At 37.9% G+C, this 23,847-nt stretch overlaps 1 protein-coding gene across 3 annotated transcripts in view; it reads right to left on the reverse strand.

Annotated features, from left to right (window-relative positions):
* Nucleotides 1–23,847, reverse strand: part of SGCD (sarcoglycan delta) — a 434,648-nt gene that overhangs the window by 405,156 nt on the left and 5,645 nt on the right. For all 3 annotated transcript variants that reach the window (XM_055285497.1, XM_063642674.1, XM_063642675.1), the window contains one exon: nucleotides 11,430–11,618. In XM_055285497.1, coding sequence (XP_055141472.1) covers nucleotides 11,430–11,618 — 189 coding nt within the window. The remainder of the gene's footprint in view (nucleotides 1–11,429; nucleotides 11,619–23,847) is intronic.

Here is a 23,847-nt window from a genome sequence, read left to right on the forward strand (position 1 = left end):
ATTAAATGAATGAAGATTAGAAATTTAAAAAGGCACATAAGATATACTCCCTGGCACTTAATACATTGGATCTTTGGCTAAGCAGATACAGAGTGGGCAAACATACACACTCACACCCTCACACTTCTAGAAGAGAAAAGATGTCCATCTTTCTCACTCTGGGTCAGGGAATATGGAGGACCCAGTGATCATACACAGAAATTATGTGAGGCCGAGGCAGACAAATCACTTGAGGTCAGGAACTCAAGACCAGCCTGGCCAGCATGGCGAAACCCCATTTCTATTAAAAATACAAAAATTAGCCAGGCATGGTGGCACACGCCTGTAATCCCAGCTACTCAGTAGGCTGAGGCACAACAATTGCTTGAACCTGGGAGGCGGACGTTGGAGTGAGCTGGGATCACACCATTGCACTCCAGCCTAGGCAACAGTCAGACTCTGTCTCACAGAAAAAAAAAAAAATTATTTGAGGGTGTTGGACCTTATATATCATCTGATCCAACTGTATATTTTACAAGTTGGGAGAATATGGCTCAGAAACAGTCCCTGCAACTTCCTCCTGAATACAGCTCTTCACCCAACAAAAGTCCACCTTGCTGCTCACAGGCAAGATGAAAAATCTAGCACAGTCTCAGGACTTTTCCAATTAAGAATACTGAAAGGAAGAAATGAGACAGAATGACTGTGTGGAAAAGGTACAAAGCTGATTAAAAAACATAGTAGTTATCTTGGCTGTTAATCAGATTATGAGAAATTTTCTTCTCCTTTTTATATTAAAATGGTTTTGGTTTGTTTTCCTACCTTAATCCCACAGCTCTGGGTCTTGGAAAGTGCCTGGGGCACAGGAAGGAAAGGTAAAAATTGTTGTATGGTGAGGCACAAAGAACTTTTTGGTTCAAGGGCCTTACCATGCCATCCAAGATGTATCTAAGAAGTAGGACATTAGATTTTGGACCAGTTTTGAAACAAAGAACTTCCTGTGATGATGGAAATAATCTGTATCTGCTCTAAGATGGCAGCTACTAGCCATGTGTAGCTGTTGAACATTGTGATGTGACAAGTGTGACTAAATAGATGTTTTCAATGTTAATTTTAAATTCTTAGTAGACAGTGTCACTCTAGAAAGATTATTTACGAACAACTCTGAGCCTAGAAATCTTAACTAATGATTCTCAGGCAAACCAACTGATGGGAAACCAACTCACATTTACTGGTTCTTTCTACAGTTTGAATCATCTAACCCCACCCCTGTCTACCATGGAAGGACTGACCTGCAGGTTCTCAGTGGCAGCATGCCCTTGGGATTTGCTACTTCTCTTCTATGATTGCTTAATAACTCAGTCAGCATGAACAGATCCTTGTGATGTGGCCACAAGTTCAGATTTCTGAGAGTTATTCAGAGCTCACAGCAACGTGACCAGTAAGAACTAAAATTTCCGCGTGTGAATGGCTATGTGTGATATACGAACACAAAAAATATTTCCAGGAAGATTTTGTAACATTGTTCCTCTCAATTCCAGGACATAAAAATAACTTTGGTTGTATGAAAACTCTTGTAAGTGGAGAAGGTCACAAATATTGTCCAAATAATAGGATAAAGTTGCACAGTAATTTCTTTATAATTGGAATTCAAGCTTTTCAGTTTGACCTCTCCAAAGTCTGTAATTTGCAGCCTGTTTGACTTTACTCATGTCAGCTCCTACTCTCATCTTTCCGCATCCCCTCTTTCCACTCCAGTGGCCTAAGCTCTCAATACTAGAACGATTATGCCTGAGGCTCCCCAATCAAGTTTAACTTACCAGCTTCCAGACTATAATCACACTGCTTTCTCTGCTTCCACCACCAGACAAAAGGCCTTATCCATCCTTGAAGACACAACTCAAGAAGCCTTCCAGTGCCCTCTAACTTTAGCTAATTTATTCTTTCTGCAACTTTCACACTTATTTAAAACATGTAATTTGTGGAAAGTATTAAAATTATATGTGTGTTTTCTTCCCTAGTAAATTATGAGTACTTAAAGTATAAAATTGTTTTATTCTAATCTTTAGTTTCTACACAAAGCATAGTATACTCAACTGTGTGCTTAAGAAATACTGATTCAATTGAAGCAAATATGCCCAATAGATTGTATAACTTTATAGCAGCCTTGATTCATGTTATTTGCAGTAATTATGATACCCAAATCATCCCTGATGCTTTACATTCTCACAAAGGTATAAAACACAGGAAGTTTCAAATCAAATAGGACATTAGAGAGCCATATCCTAGGACTGACCATGGAATAAAAATAAATTTTGTTTTTTTGTTTTTCTGCATTACAATTTTTATGGTGCTTTTAAAAAACAACATTTTGGCAATTTTTCAGATGAATGGATTGAGCTAATGGTTTAAAAGTGACCACATAGTCGAAGCACTGAGAGATGGAAGCATGATTTTCTCAATATAGGAAGCACTTCCAAGTCCCCAAGCTAAGCTGGCACCCGCACTGAAGCGGATGCTACTCAAACTCACAATATATTAACAGTGTTAAATGAAAAGTATAACTAATGCCAATAGTATCACTTACACTCATTTACTGAGCAAATCTGTATATTAGCTAGGATGAAGTCTCCTGCCTTTAATCTATTTCACACTCCATCATTACCCTTCTTTTCTCACGTAATTAAAATGTAGCAGATAGTTGATACACAGAGGGAGTGTCTGTATTAAAAATACCTTTTCATAATCAAATTCAAGCACTCATCTCATTTATGATCTGTCTACCTTAATAAGTCAACTAATACTTCATTTTAGAAGTCATATAAAGCTCTATTAACCCATCTTTATACATTTTAATTTAAAGTGACTGCCTATTCATAATTTCCTGCCTTTCATTTATTCAATAAACATATTCTAAGTATCTACCATGTACTTTATATGTATCCTCACTCCCCTCAACTTGAGTTAGTTTGACTGGGTTGCAGTTCCTTGAGCTTACCCAAAACAGATGATGTGTCAGCATCCTGAGTTATGGAACATGCTGGCCCTTCTCTCTGGCTTTTACTGTTTTACAATGTGTCCAATTTACAAGCATTAGAATGCCTTCCTCTGACCCTCAGTGGATCTTTATCTTACTTCAGGGTAAATGAATCATGTTTTAGACATTGCACTGAACAAATTCAATTTGTCTTCATGAAAAATAGCCCTTGGAAAATGGGCAGCATTGTGTACTGAAGAAGAGCAGTGACTGCAGAGCCAGACTCCCTGCAACCCATCCCAGTTTCATCATTCACTGACTGCGTGACCTTGGGCAAGTTACTGCACTTCTTGGAGCCTCCGCTTCCTCCTCTGTCAAATGTGGATAACAATGGTGCTTAGCTCATAGGGTTTTTATGTGCATCATGTGAAAACATTATAAAGTTAATCCTGTATGAGTTTTTATGAAATAAATGGAAATTCATTTCTTACATGATCACAAGTAACAATGGTTTGGATTTTGTAATGTTAACAAATAGAAACTAAAATAGAAATCAGGAGATCTATATACTACAGGTATAGGTAGCTATCATTTATTGAGGTCCCACCATGTTAGCAACATGATCAGATATTTGACATCCATTCTCTCCTTTGTGTGGTCTGCAAAAGGCAATCTACAGTTAACACGTGTTGAAAGCCTACTGAATAGCAGGCACTGAGCAGGGCTACAAAAATGTATAGAGAATAATCCCTGCTACTGAGAGAAGTTTCCAGAGCAGCTGGGTGCTCAAGCTGGGTCAGAAAACTTTGCTATCCACTTTGGTTCCAACATCTGTAGAATAAGGATGTCTGATGAGGTGACTCCTAAGGTTCCTATTTCATCTAATTTTATAGGTAATGGGATAAGATATCATGCCATCCACTGATGACTCCTAAGCCTTTTGTAGTTTTGTCACTTAATAACCACTTGTGCTAAATGATTGTCTACATGATCAATACTACAGTATTTTGGAAGGTCTTTGAGGCCAGGTTATTTTGATTGGGCTGGTAGAATGCACTAGCAAAAGTAACAGCTCTCTATTAGAATGTGATTTCATACAGCCTAGGGAAATGTAAAATGACAAAAACCAGTGTCCAAACAGGAAGATGCCCGAGATGACATCTAGTCCAATGCATTTAGTGCTATACTGGGTTCCAGAAGAGAAAGGCAATGTAGTTCATGGCCAGTTAGGGCTGGGAATCCAGTTTCTGACACTCATGGCATTACGCACTGCCCCACAATATGACAAACTAGCTAACAGACCAGAATCCATAGTCAGACTGCTTGGGTTCGAATCTCTACTCTGAGGTTTTTATAGCTGTGTGATCTCAAATTAAGTTATTGAGCCACTCTCTCTCTTGTAAAATTGGTATGCAAATAGTAGTAGCCTGGATAATGATTAAGTTAGATAATATTTGCAAACTGTAACTGCAACAGTATAGTGCCTGGCAGAGAATAAGCCTGCAGTAAATGATGATGATGATGATGATGACGATGACGATGACTACGATGATAGCTAACACTTCTATAAAGTGCTTGCTATGTGCCAAGCACTAAACAATGCATTTATCACCTCCTCTAATCTTTACAACAATCCTATGAGCTAGGTATTGTCATTACTCCTAGGAAATGGCAGCACAGGGAGGTTGAGAAACTTATCAAAAATCACATAGTAAGAGACAGAATCCAGATTTTTACTTAGAACATCTGTCTCCAGAGTTTGAGCCCTGAACTACTATACTGTCATGAAGGGTCTCTCATGACTTTCTGTTGTCAACACTGACTCTTCCTATTTGTCAGATTCTGCTAATAATGCTTCACATGAATTAACTCACTGGGTCTTCCACCAACCTATGAGTAGATATTAAGTTTATACTAAATGCTTATGTTAACACAACAAATTGACAAAACACAAGGTGGAAACAATGCAAAGAAAAGGTCCTCAGCTACACAGCAAAGAGAAATTAGATAAAAACCAAACATTCGGAACTACCAGGGAACTACTCTAAACAGAAAACGTCACCGGATACCTCAGATGAAAGTGACCTATGACACAGGGTCGGCAAAGATAACAAGTTATTTTTCCAGCTTCAGAATTCTGTTGAAGAGCCAGATCATTACTGCAATTTGGAGGAGGAGGTAAAGTGTAGTGGAAAGGTTGAGACAGGAAGTCAAACACCAGCTTTTCACTTACTAACTGTCTTTCAGCAAGTCACTCAACTTCTCTGAGCCTTGGGTTTTCAGTGGGGATAACAATATTAAATTTGTAGAGTTATGAAAATTAAAAGATTTTAAGGGCCATGTACAGTAAGTAGCACAGAAGAGACATTTAATAAATATTAGTTCATTTGTATAAGCCCAATGTGTGATAAACTAAGGTCTATTTGTGGATGTTTACAGTGTAGGTAAAACACACACTCTCCAATGTATGGGGAGAATGAAATATGTAGTCTCAATCTCCTTCTGGTAATGAATACTGGAATATTCTGCTAAGAGCAGAAGAAAGCAAAATAACTTTTCTTCTGATTTACCTCTCAGACAAAGAAAACTTGGTAAGATGCTTGTCCAGATTGCTATACTGGATAGGCTCTTCCAGCATGTATCCTTGGGGATAGCATAGAATGCAAGACTGACAAAAAAGGTAACATTCCAGATTTTCAGTCTTGGATAGATCACCAAGTTCTCACAAACACTTTCAGATGACATCATTCTCATAGTTTGTCATTACACAGGGGGTTTGATTACAGTGTGAGCTTTCCCAAATCTCAAATTGTTGAACAAACCAAACATACAAAATAATCACTCTTTCCTACATAAATGTGTGTGTATATGTGTGTGTGTGCATATATATATAAATAATTTTTTTCCTTAATAGCTTTAGAGATACAAGTGGTTTTTGGTTACATGGATCAATAATATAGTGGTGACCTCTGGAATTTTAGTGCGCCCGTCACTGAGTACTGTATACTCTACCCAACAGGTAGCTTTTCATCCTTCATCATCCCCCTCCCACCCTCTCCTCTTCTGAGTCTCCAATGTCCATTATACCACTCTATATGCCTGTGCATACCCTTAGCTTAGCTCCCACTTATCAAAAAGAACATGTGGTATCAGATTTTTGATTCCTGAGTCACATCACTTAGAAAAATGGCCTCTGGTTCCATACAACTTGTTGTAAAAGCCATTATTTCATTCTTTTTTATGGCTGATGGTGTATGTATATCACATTTTCCTTATCCACCCATCTGTTGATGGAGACTTAGGTTGGTTCCATATCTTTATAGTTGTGAAATGCGCTGCAAAAAAAAATATACATATGCAGGTCTCTTTTTGATATAATGACTTTTTTTCTTTTGGGTATCTACCCAGCAGTGAGATTACTGGATCGAATGGTAGGTCTACTTTGATGTCTTTGAAAAATCTCCAGACTGTTTTCTATAGACATTGTACTAATTTACATTCCCATCAGCAGTATATAAATATTCCTTCTTCACCACATCCACACCAACATCTATTTATTTTTATTTTTATTAATAGCCATTCTGCTTTGGGTAAGGTGGTATCTCATTGTGGTTTTAATTTGCATTTCTGTAATGATTAGATCTGTTGTACATTTTTTTATGTTTCTTGGCCATTTGTATCAATTCTTTTGAGAAATGTCTATTCAGGCCATTTGCCTACTTTTTAATGAGATCACCTGTTTTTTTTTCCTTGCTTAGAGTTCCTTATCGATTCTGAATATTAGTCGCTTTGTCAGATGCATAATTGCAAATTTTTTCTCCCACTCCATAGGTTGTCTGTTAATTCTGATTACTATTTCTTTTACTGTGCAGAAGCTTTTTAGTTTAATTAGGTTCCATTTATTTATTTTTGTTTTTGTTCCATTTGTTTTTGTGGTCTTAGTCATAAATTATTTGCCTAGGCCAATATCCAGAAGTGCTTTTCCTAGGTTTTTCTTTCTAGAATTTTTATGTTCTAGAATTTTTCAGGTCTTTAAGTCTTTCATCCATCTTGAGTTAATTTTTTCAATACAGTGAGAGAAAGGGATCCAGTTTCATTCTTTTTCATGTTGCCATCCAATTTTCCCAGCATCACTTATTAGAGTGCCCTTTCTCCAATTTATGTTTTTGTATGCTTTGTAAAAGATCAGCTGATTTTAAATATTAGGTTTCATTTCTAGGTTCTGTCTTCTGTTCCATTGGTCAATGTGTTTACTTTTATACCAGTATTATGCTGTTTTGGTTACTACAGCCTTGTAGTATAATTTGAAGTCTGGTAATGTGATGCCTTCAGATTTGTTCTTTTTGCTTAGAATTACTTGGGCCATTTGGGCTCTTTTTGGTCCCATATGAATTTTAGAAATGTTTTTTCTAATTCTGTGAAAAACGATGTTGATATTTTGATAGGAAGTACATCGACTCTGTAGATTGCTTTGGGCACTACGGTCATTTTCATGATACTGAGTCATTCAATTCATGAGCATGGGATGGTTTTCCATTTGTTTGTGTCTTCCACGATTTCTTTCAGTAATGTTTTGTATTTCTCCTTGTAGAGATCTTTTACCTCCTTGCTTAAGTATATTCCTAGGTATTTAACATTTTTATAGCTATTATAAAAGAGATTGAGCACTTGATTTCTCAGCTTGGCCATTGTTGGTATATAGCAGTGCTGCCCATTTGTGTACATTGATTTTGTAACCTGAGACTTTACTGAATTTAGTTTATCAGATCTAGGAGTCTTTTGGAGGCGCCTTTCGAGTTTTCTAGGTATACGCTCATGTAATCGGCAAACAGAGACAGTTTGACTTCCTCTTTCCCAATTTGGATGCCCTTTATTTCTTTCTCTTTCCTGATTGCTCTGGCTAGGACTTCCCCTACATATATTTTTAAATCTCTGCATAAACTGTTTTACTGCCATCTCATTGATTTTTTTCTCTTTCTCCAACATAACATTGCTTAATACCTCATTCTTTCCCCACGATCTCCACTGTCAGTAAATTATTATTTGTGCAAGAGAATTATAATTCTAAAAGAATATCCTTTATACTGTGATTGATGGAAAATATGCTTTTAACTTGCAGGGCAAGACCAATTTTCTAACACTTCAGTTCTATTTGCTCAAATGCATTATGGCTATAAAGCACCAATTATGGCTAATAACAGCATTATTCTTACCTCAGTAAGTTTGGTAAAGCTTTAAGGACTCTCAACTTTGGCAATCAATTTAGTTAACTGCAGGAAAGAGCCGTTTTCATATAGATTATTACCTTAATGTCATATAAGTGGTATTCAATGTACATTTACATATACTTCTATTAAGCCTTCCAGATAAAACATACTCTAGAAGCAGTATTGGTATAATATCACAGTTATCAAAGTTTCAGCTCATATTTTCCATTTCCTCTACCCCTAAATCTTACAGGTTCTACAAATTAAATTTGTGACAGCCTTGGTAAAAATCACAAAAGTAACGGATTAAGAGGATAGCTTCAAATAGGGGACTAAAGGTATACATGAGTACTAGCCAAGTTCTAGTGGAAAAGTAACAAACTCTATTTTGCTTTTTAGGCCCCACCACCCAGCCATCTCACCATCCTAAGACCAGAAATCTTCCAAAATGTCTTCTGATCCCTCAACCCTACATCCAACCAGAAGTCAAGGTATATCAATTCCATCTTTTAAATGTCTTTAAATGCAAGGTCCATACTACTGCCCTAGCTTCAGTATTCTCCTGTTTAATATTGCAACAGAGAAGTTTTACTAATTTACAAATTCTTGAAATACAAATTAAGAACATCACAGAACATGCACATCGACAGATGGCAATTGTGGTCACTTGGACTTAAGGCCGAATGGACCCAAGGCATCCTCCAGAGCCCTCAGCTCTAATAAACTTTCCCCATTCTATTGCTTCATCACCTAGGAAAGCTCTCTAGAATGTAAATCTGATTACATCTTGCTCTCCTGCTTAAACATTTCTCTGAATTCTGCTTGTCTTTAAAGAAAGTAAAGTCCAGGCCGGGCACGGTGGCTCACGCCTGTAATCCCAGCACTTTGGGAGGCCAAGATGGGCAGATTACGAGGTCAGGAGATCGAGACCATCCTTGCTAACATGGTGAAACCCCGTCTCTACTAAAAATACAAAAAATTAGCCAGGCGTGGTGGTGTCTGCCTGTAGTTCCAGCTACTCGGGAAGCTGAGGCAGGAGAATGGCATGAACCCGGGAGGCGTAGCTGGCAGTGAGCTGAGATCGCACCACTGCACTCTAGCCTGGGCGACACAGTGAAACTCTATCTCACAAAAAAAAAAAAAAAAAAAAAAAAAGTCCAAGTTGAGAAGTGTTGATTGAGTCTAATTCAGAAGCAGAAGCTAATGTGCTCTAATACTCTAGAACTATTACCTTGGATGCCTACAACCCCATGGAAACTGACCATATAATCTTCCAAAGTCACTACTGCAATATAGATTTTCTGCATTTTTCAAAAGAACTGAACTCTTAGCTGGATGTGATGTCTCATGCTTCTAATCCCAGCACTGTCGGAGGCTGAGGTACGAGAACCGCTTGAGGCCAGGAGTCTGAAACCAGCTTAGGCCACATAGTGAGACACCCATCTCTACAAACAATTTAAAAATTAGTCAAGCATGATGGTGTGTGTCTGTAGTTCTATCTACTTGGGAGATTGAGATGGGAGGATTGCTTCAGCCCAGGAGTCCACGGCTGCAGTGAGCTATGATCGTACCACTGTCCTCCAGCCTCCGTGAAAAAGTGAGACCCTGCCCATACATAAATAAATAACATACATAAAGAAAGAAAAAATTTTTTAGAAAGAACTGAATTATTTTCTCCTCTCAAGATAGAAATTTGTAACATCAAGGGAATATTTTTGTTTTTATGGTTTCCTAACTGTTACCACAAATATTAAAAAGTGAGCCATTCTGAGGCCTGAAGCAGTATCTGTAACCTTGGTTTATAGAGTCCTAATTAAGTCAAGCACCAAGAAGCCCTAGCATGAGTGATGGACAAAGCCACTCACAGAAAAGATGCAGCCTTTGCCTTTCTCAAAGTTCAGTTTGTCTGGGAAATACATGTAAAAATTATTATCTGGAGTGGTAAATATAATAAGAGATACATAAATGGAACCACAGGAGTATCAAGACAAGTTTTACCAGACAGGGAAGAGAGAGAAAAGCACTCCAAGCAGAAGAAAATGTACAAGCAAAGGCAAGAAAGTGTGAATATGCATAGGATGTCAAGGATAAAAATGAACTTTGTAATTTAGAAAATGCAAATATCCATTATGATATTTGGGATTGTCACATGAAAATTTTACTGTTACTCTGTAAAGATCCTGTTTATTTATCAAACAAGAGGGTTTTGGTCTTTGCTATTTGGTTTGTTTTTTGGTTTGTTACTTGTTGTTTGGTTTTTGTTTGTTTGCTTGGTTGCAAAGATCGGGTCTTGCTATGTTTCCCAGGCTGATCTTGAACTCCTGGGCTCAAGTGATCCTCCCAACTCAGCCTCCCAAAGTCCTGGAATTTAGGCATGAGCCCATGTGCCTGACCTAGGAGTTATTTTTATTGCCAATCTATATTACTTACTTTTGACATCGGAACAGAAAAGGAAATTATGCTCAATACAGCAGACTGCTGCCCAGTATTTCCTCATTAATGAGTTAGGCTACTTACATTACTAGTATAGACCAGAATTTCTAGGCATAAAACCACTAAATAACTCCAAACGTCATTTTTCCAAGATTTTCTTTTCATTTGAACTACAACAGTAAATGTCCAGTCTGTACAGGGACCCCAAACACCAATAGCAAGAGTTTCATTGAAGAAACGTAAACATCAATTCTTAAAAAAAAAAAAAAATGAAACACAGCTACATTCCTCTAATTTCCATCTTACCCAGACCAGTGGCAAAGAGGATCGTCCTCCGAAAAACTGAGGATATTCTTAACCAACCAGAGTGATGGATAATCAAGCATAAATAGTTAAAATTTTTAGATAGATAATGCTCACAGTATAATTTTACTCAAATGTTTCAACTCTCTACTTCAAAAAACCTCTTATAATCACTACAATTGCTGAAAACTTAATACTTTGAATTTATTCTCTATTGCTTAATTATTTAATCAAAGTGCTTGAAAGCTACAGGCTACAGAAACAGTTATCAAAATGGAGGGGTAACATACAGGAGATTCTAAAGGAGGGAAATATCTTTAAGTTGGATTACTAGCCCCTGAAAAATCGAGATTAGATAGAAGTCAATATCCGTATTCAATCTGAACAGAAATGCTCTTTCACCAAAATACGAGGTTACAGATCTTTTGAGTCCTACTGTAATAACATCACTTTTCCACATTCCTTCATCATCTCACCCCACGTTTCCCCTCCCAGAAGAGAGCTAAACAAACCTAGATGGTTTTACTTACAATTGTGAAGTTCATGACTTTGAGAATCCAGATGGTCATGGCCAAGTTCACCAGTATTAAAATCATGAGGAGCAGGACGAAGAAATACAGGCATCGTTTCCGCCAGCCGTAAATCCCCACCTTGTATACCTGTGGCCCCACGGAGCCGGGCATGGTGCTCCGGTGGTGAGTGTACTGTTCCTGAGGCATCTGAAATAAACAAGGCAAGAGAGAAGCACTCACATTAAACCGCTGAGAGAAGAGAAAAAAAATAAAGGAAAAAAAATCAACTGATGAAGAGATATGGCTGGCTGCTGTCTACATTTACACCCTCCGACAACTCTAAAAATCTGTTTCCTCTGGACAAAAGTGGCTTCTCTGGATGCTAGCTTGAGGCTTCTCATTTAACACAGCCATGACTTCTGATACAGCCACAGTCACACACATACTGGGCGGAAAGGGACTCCTAGGAGGCCATTTTCCAAATGACTCAGAATTCCAACATCTTTGTGGGCGAGATGCTCAAAGACCTACCAAACCGAAGGAAAACTTTAGAATTACTGAAGAAAATAAGGTAACCCCAGCAGTTCACCTTAGTAATATAAAAATATTATTCAGGCAATTTATTTGGGGGGCGGGGGTTAAAAATTTTGAACACAATCATTCTGTATTGCCAGTCAGTGGCAACTGTGGCAGCTTTGACCGCTCCTCTATTTCAGATTTAAAAGGGGTCCTTGCAGACACATAGCTGGAATCCCACTTGCTTTGGGAATCTTCAACAAGTGATAATCTAGTGAATACCTAACTACCCCCTGAGTTAGTCTTTGTGAGTTAGGCAATTCTAATCGTTATCAGGCAACTTATTTAAGAAACGTAAAGGAGGGTCAAAGTCAAGTAAAATGTGAACATTAGCTCGTAGGCTAATGAGAGGATGAACTAGTTAAACGCTAAGCACAGTAGAGAGAGAGAGAAATTAGAAAAGGATTTGTCAACATATTATAAAGTAATATGTTGATGCCCTTTAAAATAAGGAAGGTTTTCCAAGTCCCTGCTGTTGACACAAATTATCTTTATACTAGAATTACTAATTAAGTGTCAACACAAATGTAGATAAACATATCACTTCTATCCAATTCTAAAACCAAAACAAATTTTAAAATTAAATATAAATAAAGCTAGAAAATGCCTATCCCTCAAACTGGAAAATAACGAAGTACTACAAAGGATGATTTGCCTTAAACTAAAACACATGAATGTGGTACCAAGGGCTCTGGCACAAGGTCTCCTGAGCACAGCATCTCTACTCTGTCATAAGCCATGTGATAACAGGACCCCCACTACCTATCTCCATTCAGATAATGGTACAGCCCTTATTTTTACTTCATTTGGCTGTCATGTAGACATGCTGCATTCCCTACAAATAAGACCTACTTCATTTATTTTCTTCTCAGCCAATAGCAATAAATTAGTAATATGTGGTGCCAAAGTGGCCATAATTAAAACCAAAATGTGGGCCCTAAAATCACATCCTTGGTTATTAGGATATCTTCCAGATAGTTCAGAATGTGATTATTTTTTGGTTTTTAGATAATCATTAAAATGGACACATAAAAATCTAAAAATCCCATAGAGAATTCATGGCCGTTAGGCATCGGTGGAATTCCATTTGAAAAACTGAATGGATTCTTCCTTATGGCTAACTAAAATGCTCCATGAAGGCCTACGTGGCATCTGTCTTATTCCGAACACATACCCTAGTGCCAAAATCAGTACCTAGTATATGTTGGAATATGTGTGTGGAATGATTGAATGGAAAACAGAATGCATAAATGATGACCCAATGAATGATTTCCCATCTGCTACCAGCTCTGCTGCTGTCTGGGGGTATATAAAGGTTTAAGCTAAATACCATGGGCAAGTTCTTGTTTGTATACTTGCAAATTTTCACTTCAGGCTCCCAAAGCACTGGGATACCAGCCAGGCAGTGAGCTTTGTGGTGTAAGAGGATCTCAGTTTTAAATCTCAGCTTCTGATAATTCCTCTGCAGATCAGGGATGTGTTATAAGAAGAAGGGAACACAACAAAGTCATCAATCACTGGCCTTTTTAAACATGAAGATCAAATAAAAGTAAAAAGAATGCTTTATAAGCCTGAAATAAATTAGGTTTTTATTTTCCATCAGATCATATTCTATGAAATAAAATGATCACAGAATCTTAGAATCACATGTGCAATTTCCTTTGATATTAATCAACTAATTGTGAATGAGCCAAATTAGGATTAGAGAAGTTAACCTGCTTGTGCAGGGCTAAAGGATTTGTGGCAGGGTAAGGTCTTGAACAATAATCTGGAATTCTCATAGGCAAGATAAACAGTGAGAAATTCTTTACAAGTAAGTGTGCAGAAGCTGGTGATACTGCCACTACATCAGTTGCCTTTTCTCTGTCATTCAACCCAACCGATGGTGTCATTACATAAACATAGCTATAAAATGGAAATGACATGTTCAATAAATGTTTATAAGAGGACGGAGGTATAGATAGCATGCTTGTGATTTCTTGTTTTCATACACATACTGGTAGAACTTGGCAGAATGCAGTGATTATCTTGACTAAGGGTTCTCAGCCCTGGATGCACATCAGAGTTACTGACGGAGCTGTTAAAAACATTTGTACTCGTCCGGGCATGGTGGCTCACACCTGTAATCCCAGCACTTTGGGATGCCAAGGCAGGGGGATCACTTGAGGTCAGGAGTTTGAGACCAGCCTGGCCAACATGGTAAAACTCCGTTTCTACTAAAAATACCAAAATTAGCTGGGCATGGTGGTGGGCACCTGTAATCCCAGCTACTTGGGAGGCTGAGGCAGGGAGAATTGCTTGAACGTGGGAGGCGGAGGTTGCAGTGAGCCAAGATTGCACCATTGCACTCCAGCCTGGGCAACAGAGTGAAGACTTCATCTCAAAAAATAAATAAGTAAATACAATTTTAAAAACACACATCTGTACTCAGGTTAAGTAACAATCACAGAGGTAGCACCCAGGCATCAGTATTTATTAAAGCTTCCCAGAAAATTCTAAGAGTAGACAGGATTGCATGCCATTGGTCTAGAATAATGCCACTCAACCCTAATTATGCACCAAAACACAAAAGAAACTGAACAAATATGGTACCAATTTTGAGCTCCATTATCAGAATCTGGAGCTAAGGGTGGAACATTGTGAAAAATCTCCCAGATGATTCTAAGCATTTGGGACAACATCTAAAAAATGGCTTTCACTTTTTTTTCATAGGGTAATCATTGTAAGACAAAGTCTTGAAAGAAACTCTAGTGTGTAAAATAGCAATAATAATAATAATAATAATAAAATAAAAATTTAAAAAGTGGAGTTCCTCTGCTTAAAGCAGGGTCTGGCTACCCTTGAGGCATCTCTGCAGAATCCTTTGCTCCTGGGAACTACTAATTTTGGCCAAGACAAAATTGATCAGCTGTGGAAGTCAAGACCAGGAGGAAGCAGCTCCTTTTCAAGTCACACGGCAAACTAGAAGCTGAGCAGGGATTATAACTTGGATCTTTTGCTGCATGGTATAGTGGCTTATTGCATGTCGTCTCCACCACACCCTCTTTAATGAGTCCCATGAAACAGAATACCCCAGTCTCCAACTCATTAAAATACATAAGAAAGAAAGAGTAAAGGGGATGAGGACTTTTCTACAAATAATTATAAAAGGAGGTCTTTCCATGTGAACATATGGTAATGGATACATCTGTTATAAAGAATCCTGCATGGAAAGGGAAATTTAGATACGCTGAGTACGTTCATTTTTCTAATCAAAAATTAAAACAGGTTGAAAGATAAAAACAAAGACGAATGACAATCTCCAATCTATCATTCTTCTTATTCCTTCCCGGAACAAATTCACTGTCCAGAGAATTGAAGTTAAAACTTTAATTCCTCACTTGGGCAGACCCCAGGCCTTTGAAGACCCCAGGAGAGACCCCAGTAAATCATGACAATAGTCATACAATTTTATAAAATTTTTAAAAGATGTTTTAATTGCAACTCGCTAAATCCTATCTTTTTCTACTCTGACTTCCCCTCGTGTTAGCTCTGGAGGATTTACATGCATTTTGGAGATCTAAGAAGAAATTGGCTTGGTGGTTCATACAGTTTGAATACAGAATATATTTATATGGTTTGCAGCACTTCCCAGTAGAGGTACATTACTGCTAGCTCTCCTGGTGTAGGAATGTCTTCTAGGAATACTCCTTCCACCCATAGCTCCAATTCACCAAGCATGGTGACATGAAGGAAGAGGACCAAAGGACACGATGCAATATAAACATGACCTACAATGGCCAGCACCAGAAATACATGGGTAGTAGAAAAGACAGAAGCTAGTCAAAAGTTTATCTGATAATCATCAGATATGTAAAATTTCAAATGTAGAATTCAACTGTCATTGATGCCTCATCAAAACAAATGCTCTACTGTCAATAATATATTGAATTTGGCATATATAATCATAAATGTTCCATGTGTGTTTTATTTTGTATGGGAATTGTGGAAAATATAATTAACCAGAATACTTGGGTTTGTAGGTTACGTATACCATGTGTATCTTTGTGTAAAGTTGTGTCCATTCTACATTACAACCATCAATATTTAAAAAGTTTTGTCAAAATTGCCATAAAAATAATTATCTTTCCATTGTCTACACAGAAAGTGATAATGGCATATAGTTGTCATATGAAGAGACAATTAAAGGCTATACAACCAGAAAGTACAGAAAAAGTATGTGAGGCAGTTAATTATTAGCAATATTACCCTTCCTGATTTTGTGATGTCATCTTTTAAAGATTAATACTTTAATTTCCTTTCTCATTCTAACTACATATTCATGTTGTTAACTTGTTTGTATTCCTAATATTTTTAGTTTTTTCTTATCCCAATTGTTTTTAGCAGTAAGGTATTTTTAAGTTATGGTATGTATTTTAGATATAATGCTATTGCACAATAGTGTACTACAGTATAAAGATAAACTTTATCTGCACTGTGAAACCCAAACATTTGTGTGATTCACTTTATTGTCATGTTTGTTTTAATGGAAAAAAAGCAAATGCATTTTTTAGCAAAACATTTGTTCAATGAACGAATGAGTGTACATTTGTTCAATGAATGAATAAATGAATAAAAATCAAGCCAACGTTAAACAGTAAAGTATATTCCCAAGTAATAAGTACCTAGCTATATCAGAAGAAGTAAAAACTTATACAACTTTGTTTTTCCAAAAGCACATACAATTATACCAATGCTAAGCAGGCTTAAATCCAAAGCATTACTCCGTCATAAAGCTATTTCCAATGTTGACCTGTTTATAAACAAATCCACTTGACTTAAGGATCATCTGTTTCTTGCACACAAAATGTAAGAGGATTATATTTCCCAAAGAATGAATACAGTAAAACTTTGTTGTTTTGCCATTAGATAGGAAGAAACTACCAAAAGATAAGACAATCCTATTATATAATACAACCACCTGCAATCATTAATTAATTAAATAGTGGTCAAATATTTTAGATGTAGAGTTTCCCAAGAAGGTCATTCTGAATGGTCATATTACTAAAGCATGGTTTGGAGAGCTGTAACCTCATGGTCTCAGGCATTCACGTGTTCCTACCTGGGACTGCAAATGTTCCTACCTGGCATTGCATAGCATTACAGAGTCAAGGCTTGATATTAATTTAATCTAGCAATCTCAAGGGTTAACTTGGACTTGGACTTGTGAAGAACCTCCTTCAAGGCTGTGTGGCCCTGTGTAACTTCTACCACTTCAGCCACCACCAACACCTCAGTGACTCTGTGATGACCATGCAGCCACCTCCAGTAGCCTCATCAGGGCTCAACACCAGTCTGAGAAGCCTCCTAACTTTATGCAAATCCCACCCACTGTGAAGTTGTCACCGAGATCTTTGAACCAGGCCCAACCTACATGATACCTGGACCTAGCCATTGTCCATCTAATTAAGGAAGCTACGTGAGCTTCAAAGTGATGAGTCTGACATTTTTGACAAGTCTTTAATATCTTAACAGAGAAACTGCTCTGATTAGACTCAAGTGGTCATTAATTTTATGCCATGCTGACTTTCCTTCCTATACTTGGCAGGAATCAAATGGCTACTGTGAAAATCTCTTATTGCTCCTCTTGTTACAGGTCACTGAGAAGATACAGGGATGAAAAAGGGTCATGGGTCAGGAGCATGCATAGCTGGTCCGCTTTGTGAGGCTAAGCACATATTCTAGTCTAATACCATTGAAGTGGTCACTTTTTGTTTGCATCTTTGTTCCCACAGGGCTCTTCTTCAGGAGAAGAACAAATGTTTCCCTCTTTTGCCCCCTGGAAATAGTTACAGTATCTACGTTACCAATTTGCTGTGCAAAAATGCATTATGTTTTCAGGGATGATTTGTAAACAAACAAACAAACAAACAAAAAACCCAGTGAACTTCCTAAAAACACATGAATGCCATCAAGTTTCCCAATGATCTTTCTTTTGGGCCTGTAAAATTGTATGGGCCATGATCAACTCTACCATAAGGCAGAGCTGAGAACAAGAAGGGGCATTGGCAGGCATTTTACTAATGTTTGACTCTGCTCCCCACCAGGCTTCATAATCTCTTGTTCCATAAAGGAATTTATGGGGGTGGGTGCTGTGAGTGCAGTTCTCTGTTCAGTTATGCACTGTCAGGGAGAGACATGGCAAAGTACAGAGCTGACCTTCAAAAAAAATTCCAATCCCAATGTATTTTTCAACAGTAAAATATTTATATATTTTGACATCTACTATATATGTCAGTAGGTCCTAGAGATAAAGGCCTTCAAAAGGATGAAAATGATCATATTCTGCTTTCATCAAGCTCATATTTTAATGAGAGATGGACAATAAACAATAATAGAAAACAATGAAACCCCTAGAACTAAAGTTAGGTGCTAGGAAGAAACGAAGAGGTACCTGTAATAGAGAATAGAGGTTAACCCACTCTGGTCGTGGAAGGTCATTCTGATAAGGAGACAATTAAGATGATACGTGGGGGTGGGGGCAAGCTTTTCAGCAGAAGGCAGAGCAAGCACTACGGCCTGAAGAACTCAAGCTCAAGAGTTGGATTGAATGAGCTCAGAGGAGAGGGTGAGAGGTGAGTTTGTAGAAAGAGGTGGGGCACCTCCTAGGTTCTAACAAAGAGTAGAGAAAAATACAGCAAGACTGATGGCTACATTATCTAATTTAAGAATAAGACAAGTGATACAAATCAAGTACGTTTTTATTTTTCTTGGTGATGCTACAGGTTAAAATTGGGTAAATTTAAAAGTAAACATGAATTATGTAACTATGAGATTGTAACCAGTTTATATAAGTAGTAGGCATAGTTTCCCTCAAAGGCTCATTACAGTTTCTAGAGTCTGTTGTGGAATCTGAGCCATTTTGGATCATCCTGGTACAGAAATAGTCATCCATCAGCCATATTAATTTTTAGGTAAAACTGTTTGCTTTCAAGGTTTGCTTTTTATTCAGCCATCCATACCAGGCATTAGTCTTGGATCACAAATGTTTGGCACAATTTAGACAATGGTAAAAAATTCATCACTTTTAGTTTTGATGTAACATTTGTTTCTTACAAAATTCATCCAGAAAAGTAAGTACCTATTTATGTGAACTAGCCCAGGAATGGCAGTTTCTTTTTAAACAAATACTCAGATTAATTTAATAGTTACATATTCCAATTCTTAGCTAAAATATGTAATACCAAAGTGTTGAAAAACTTTTACCCAAAACAAATTCAACAAGTGCATGTATTTAAAAGAATCAAAGAACATGCGGTTAAACAATTCTCTCATTCACACCTTCAGCCTCCCCGCACTGAGGCAACCAGTATTATCAGCTTATTTCTTATCTTTATAGAAATGTTTAGTACATATTCAGGCTTTATTCAATATAGATGTTCAGTGCATACGCACATTGATTTTATTTTACACAAACAAGAGCATATTTTTCATAACGCTCTAAATCTAACTTGGTCCACTTAACATAACTGATAGTCCCATAAAAACATAAAATTAAAAAAAAAACAGCTAGACTGTTTTAAATGGTATGGATCTATGACATTTAACTTAACCATCTCAGAGACAAATAGTGAGGAGGTTGTTTCCAGTCATTTTTTGTTACCTATCATAATGAACATGTAACTTTTTCTACTTGTTGTTGGAAATCAGTCTTATGAAGAAAACACAGAAGCAGCAGAAGGGAACAGTGCTGAGGTGTTAAGGAGCTCCTGTTTAAGGGATGGTTAAGCCTGACCATCCCAGAGAGATGTGAAGACGAAACACAAAGAAGCAAGAGAGTAAAGCATGAGGATATCTGGGGAAATATTTCAGTCAGAGGAAACTGGACCAGCAAGTGCAAAGGCCCTGAGGCAGGAGCTCGCTTGGCAGGTGAGGAGGACAGTGTGGCTAGATCAGAGTGGACCGCAGGAGAATGTTTGAAAATAAGCTTGGGGACAGGCAGAAGAGGAAAGAAGCAGGAGCTCAGAACCACAGTAAAAACCTCAGGTATGATACAGAAAGCAACAGTAACCACTGCAGAACCTAGGCTTGGAAATGGGATGATCAGATTTTCACTTCAGGATCACTCTAGTGTTCTCTAGGGAATGGGCTGTAGGAGCGAGAATGGAAGTGTGGAGAACAGGGGCCCATGACTACTGCAATTGTCTTCAGAGAGGTGACAGTGGCCCAGGCCTACAGACAGGTGAGTGAGAAGCTGGGGAGTTGCTGTATTTGGAATCTTGAGGGAAAGCAGAGCTAATAGGATTCTCTGTGGCTTGAGACATGGGGCGTCGAAAAGGACAGGAGTCAAGGAGAACCCCAAGGTTTCAGCATAAGCAGCCAATTGCACAAGGGTACCCCATGGGGAACAGCATGAGGATAGAAGGCTTGGAGGGCAGGAGGGGGATGGAGTGTGCAGGGGAATGATGGGGAAAGAGACAGGTTTGTTAATGTTGAAGGCACATGAGATTCCAAAGAGATAGCAAGAGGTAGTGATAAGGAGACATAAACAAGAATGCTATGACAGCACTTGGAAATGAATCTGGACTTCAAGGGGAAGGAAGACTGGGCTTTGGGACATGAATTTTTAAGACTCCAGGATATGAGTATTATTGAAAGCCATAGACATAGAGCATACACGTTTCACATAGGTCCAAATACACCTCTCAGACAAGTCCTGAGAAACCAGATTGCCAGGTCAAAGTGTGTCTGTACAGTTTTTAAATAAATATTATCAAGGTGCCCCCAAAATTGTAATATATCTTGAATTTAAGTTTAAATTATTTATCTCTGATGAACCAGAAGATACTTCAGCATCATTATTAACATCAATTCTTTCCATCCTAGAGATGCGGATGTATGAGGTACTAGCTGAGGTGCTTTCAGGCGGATATACATGTGAAATACACATGCATATTTCTACCAGGAATTAGCAGATACACAAGTGCATACATTCCTGCAACACTATGGGAGATCAATATAATTAAAACCATTTCATAAATGAAGAAACTGAGGTCCTAAGGAATGCAAGAGTATTCTCCAAGACCCCTAACTAGTAAGTTGGTTAGGGTCTGAATTTAAACTCAGGCCCAGTTTTCTCTCCATTACTCACAGGCTGAGGCAAAGACATAACTTTTCCTGAATACAAAGTAAGGTATTTAGAATTACCACACACATATATTCAGTGTGAGATGCATTTGAAACACTGCCACCACCTGCAAATATGTGCTGTCCCTCAGGTCCTCCCCTGGCGGTGTTCAAGGCATCTGGGATACATCAATGAGCAACAGCAAAGAGCTCTGATCTCATAGTGGTGGCAAGAGGTAGCGATGGGGAGACAGATAACAAACATCAACACCAGGGAATATTATATTTATGTCACAAGGAGATGAATGCTATGAGGAAAAATCCCACCTCCTAAAAAAAAAAAATGACCAAAAAAAAAAAAAAAATAGACCAGCAGTACCAGGGGCTGGGGAATACAGCAGGCTCAATATTTAAAAGCATGGGAAAGGTTGGCTGGGCACAGTGGCTCACACCTGTAATCCCAGCACTTTGGGAGGCCAAGACGGCCGGATCATGAGGTCAGGAAATCAAGACCATTCTGGCTAACATGGTGAAACCCCATCTCTACTAAAAATACCAAAAATTAGCCAGGTATGGTGGCAGGAGGCTTTAGCCCCAGCTACTCAGGAGACGGAGGCAGGAGAATGGCGTGAACCTGGGAGGCGGAGCTTGCAGTGAGCTGAGATTGTGCTACTGCACTCCAGCCTGGGGGACAGAGCGAGACTCAGCCTCAAAATAAATAAATAAATAAATAAATAAATAAATAAATAAATACATGCATGCATGCATGGGAAAGGTTGACCTCATGGAAAAGGCTATAGCTGAACAAAGACTTGAAGGCATTGCAGGAATTGTTGAAGATTTGGCTCTACATAAAACTAGGCTGGTCTTTGATGTTGCAAGTTGAGGACCAGAAAAGAATATGTGAACTGAATGCCCTTGGGCAGGAAAAATAATTTCAAGCATCTGACCGCAGATTTAATGGTGTCATTTTCACATGCAAAGGATGCTGTATCTACCCCATCATGGCCACTTCTATGGCTAGCTTTCTTAATAGTAGTGGCAGATATTCTCAGCAAACCAGCTACTTTGTGTTGTACAAGGTCGGTGCTTTCTAAAACCCCATGGATGACTCCCACCAGAACCAGATAATGACAATAGGAGTCAAGCTACTACAGCTCTTCTGTGACTTGGGGACCAAGCTGTGTAATAAAATAATAATGAACATGACTCAAACACTTGAGATCAGAGAGTGACACACAAGGCCTAAAGGGAACATGGACGATATAAAATCCAAATCCTTATTTAACAGATAGCAAAACAAGGTTCAGGGTGGTGAAGCGACTTAATCAAGGTTACAGAGTAAGGCAGTAACAAAACCAAAGTCAGCTAAACTGAAAACCAGTATATTTCCCATAAATTCCAGGTTTCTGTCTTCTCCGCTTGAACTCCTGGTTTCACGTTACTTTCACCAACCATCTACACACAGATTTTGAGCAATACTTAGAGACAAATTGCAAAAAGAAAAAAAAATCACTTTTCTAACATAAAGCACATATAAATGACAAACACTTGTATAATGGTACTATGTACTAGCCATCGTTCTACATGTATTTAATCCTCACAGACATATAATTAGTACCTGCCTCACAATCATTTCTATTTTACAGTTGAGCCAATGAGAAAGAGTGGTTAAGTAATCTACCCCAAATCTCTTTGCTTGTTAAAGGCATAGCAAGCATTTGGACCCAGAGTGTTTGGCTGGAAAATCTGTTCTCTCATTTCTTATATTAAATGCTTCTAGATATATGTGAATAATTGATTATAACAATGTGATTACTAATGAAAACAATATTTTTGTGATTGTATTAGCTAGAAGTTCTCAATATGGATATTAATTTTAAGACACATTATTGAATACCTATTGAGTGACCAGTGTATTCCAGCCAGAGTGAAAGTTACTCTAAGTATAGGCATTTTGTCCCAGGTAATAAACCATCTTTGATATGCCTCTAAAACCTATAAATTTTTACAGCATCATGAAAAGCAGCTACAACAAATTAGGCACATCCTTCTATAATGATTCAATAGTTTCATAAAATTAGAATTTATCCAGTAGATTCTCCCTTGACAATTATGTTTGGCAAGAATCTTTAACTATTACCTGTGCTCTCAAATGCTTGCAATGAAACCTGTGGTATGAAAGGAAATGCTCATCTCATTTTTGGTCATTTTACATATTTTTTTAATCAAAGTTTCTAGAAACAAGTATGATAAAAATAGCTAAACAGCATGCCTTTTTCTAAGCACTTTGCATGCTTTCATGTAGATATGTATATATGTATGTACATCTATTGAGGTATAATTTACTTCTAGTAAAATAAAGAGATATTAGCTACATAGCCCAGTGAGTTTTACAAATCTGAACATCTTTGGGAACAATATTCAAACAGGAGAGGGAATGTTTCTATCACCCAAGAAAATTCCCTTGTTTTTCCTCTTAATCCATTCCCTCCCCAGAGGTGGTGACTGTTCTGATTTCTATCACATTTAATGTTTTCAGTTTTAGCTATAATCCGATGAGGTGGTTCTAACTTTGAGGCCTGGATTCTTGGCCACCATACTGTCCTCCTGCAACTCTGCTCAACAGAGACTTAGGCCATCTCAACAGTGTTCTCTGAGAGAATGAAGCCATTACTTAATTATGCCCTAACTTTTCTCTTATGCATCTAGAATATGCACCACCCTTGAGAGAACAGAGAACATGGTCACTCAA

Source organism: Symphalangus syndactylus, chromosome 7, assembly GCF_028878055.3.
Source record: "Symphalangus syndactylus isolate Jambi chromosome 7, NHGRI_mSymSyn1-v2.1_pri, whole genome shotgun sequence".
Classification (NCBI taxonomy): domain Eukaryota; kingdom Metazoa; phylum Chordata; class Mammalia; order Primates; family Hylobatidae; genus Symphalangus; species Symphalangus syndactylus.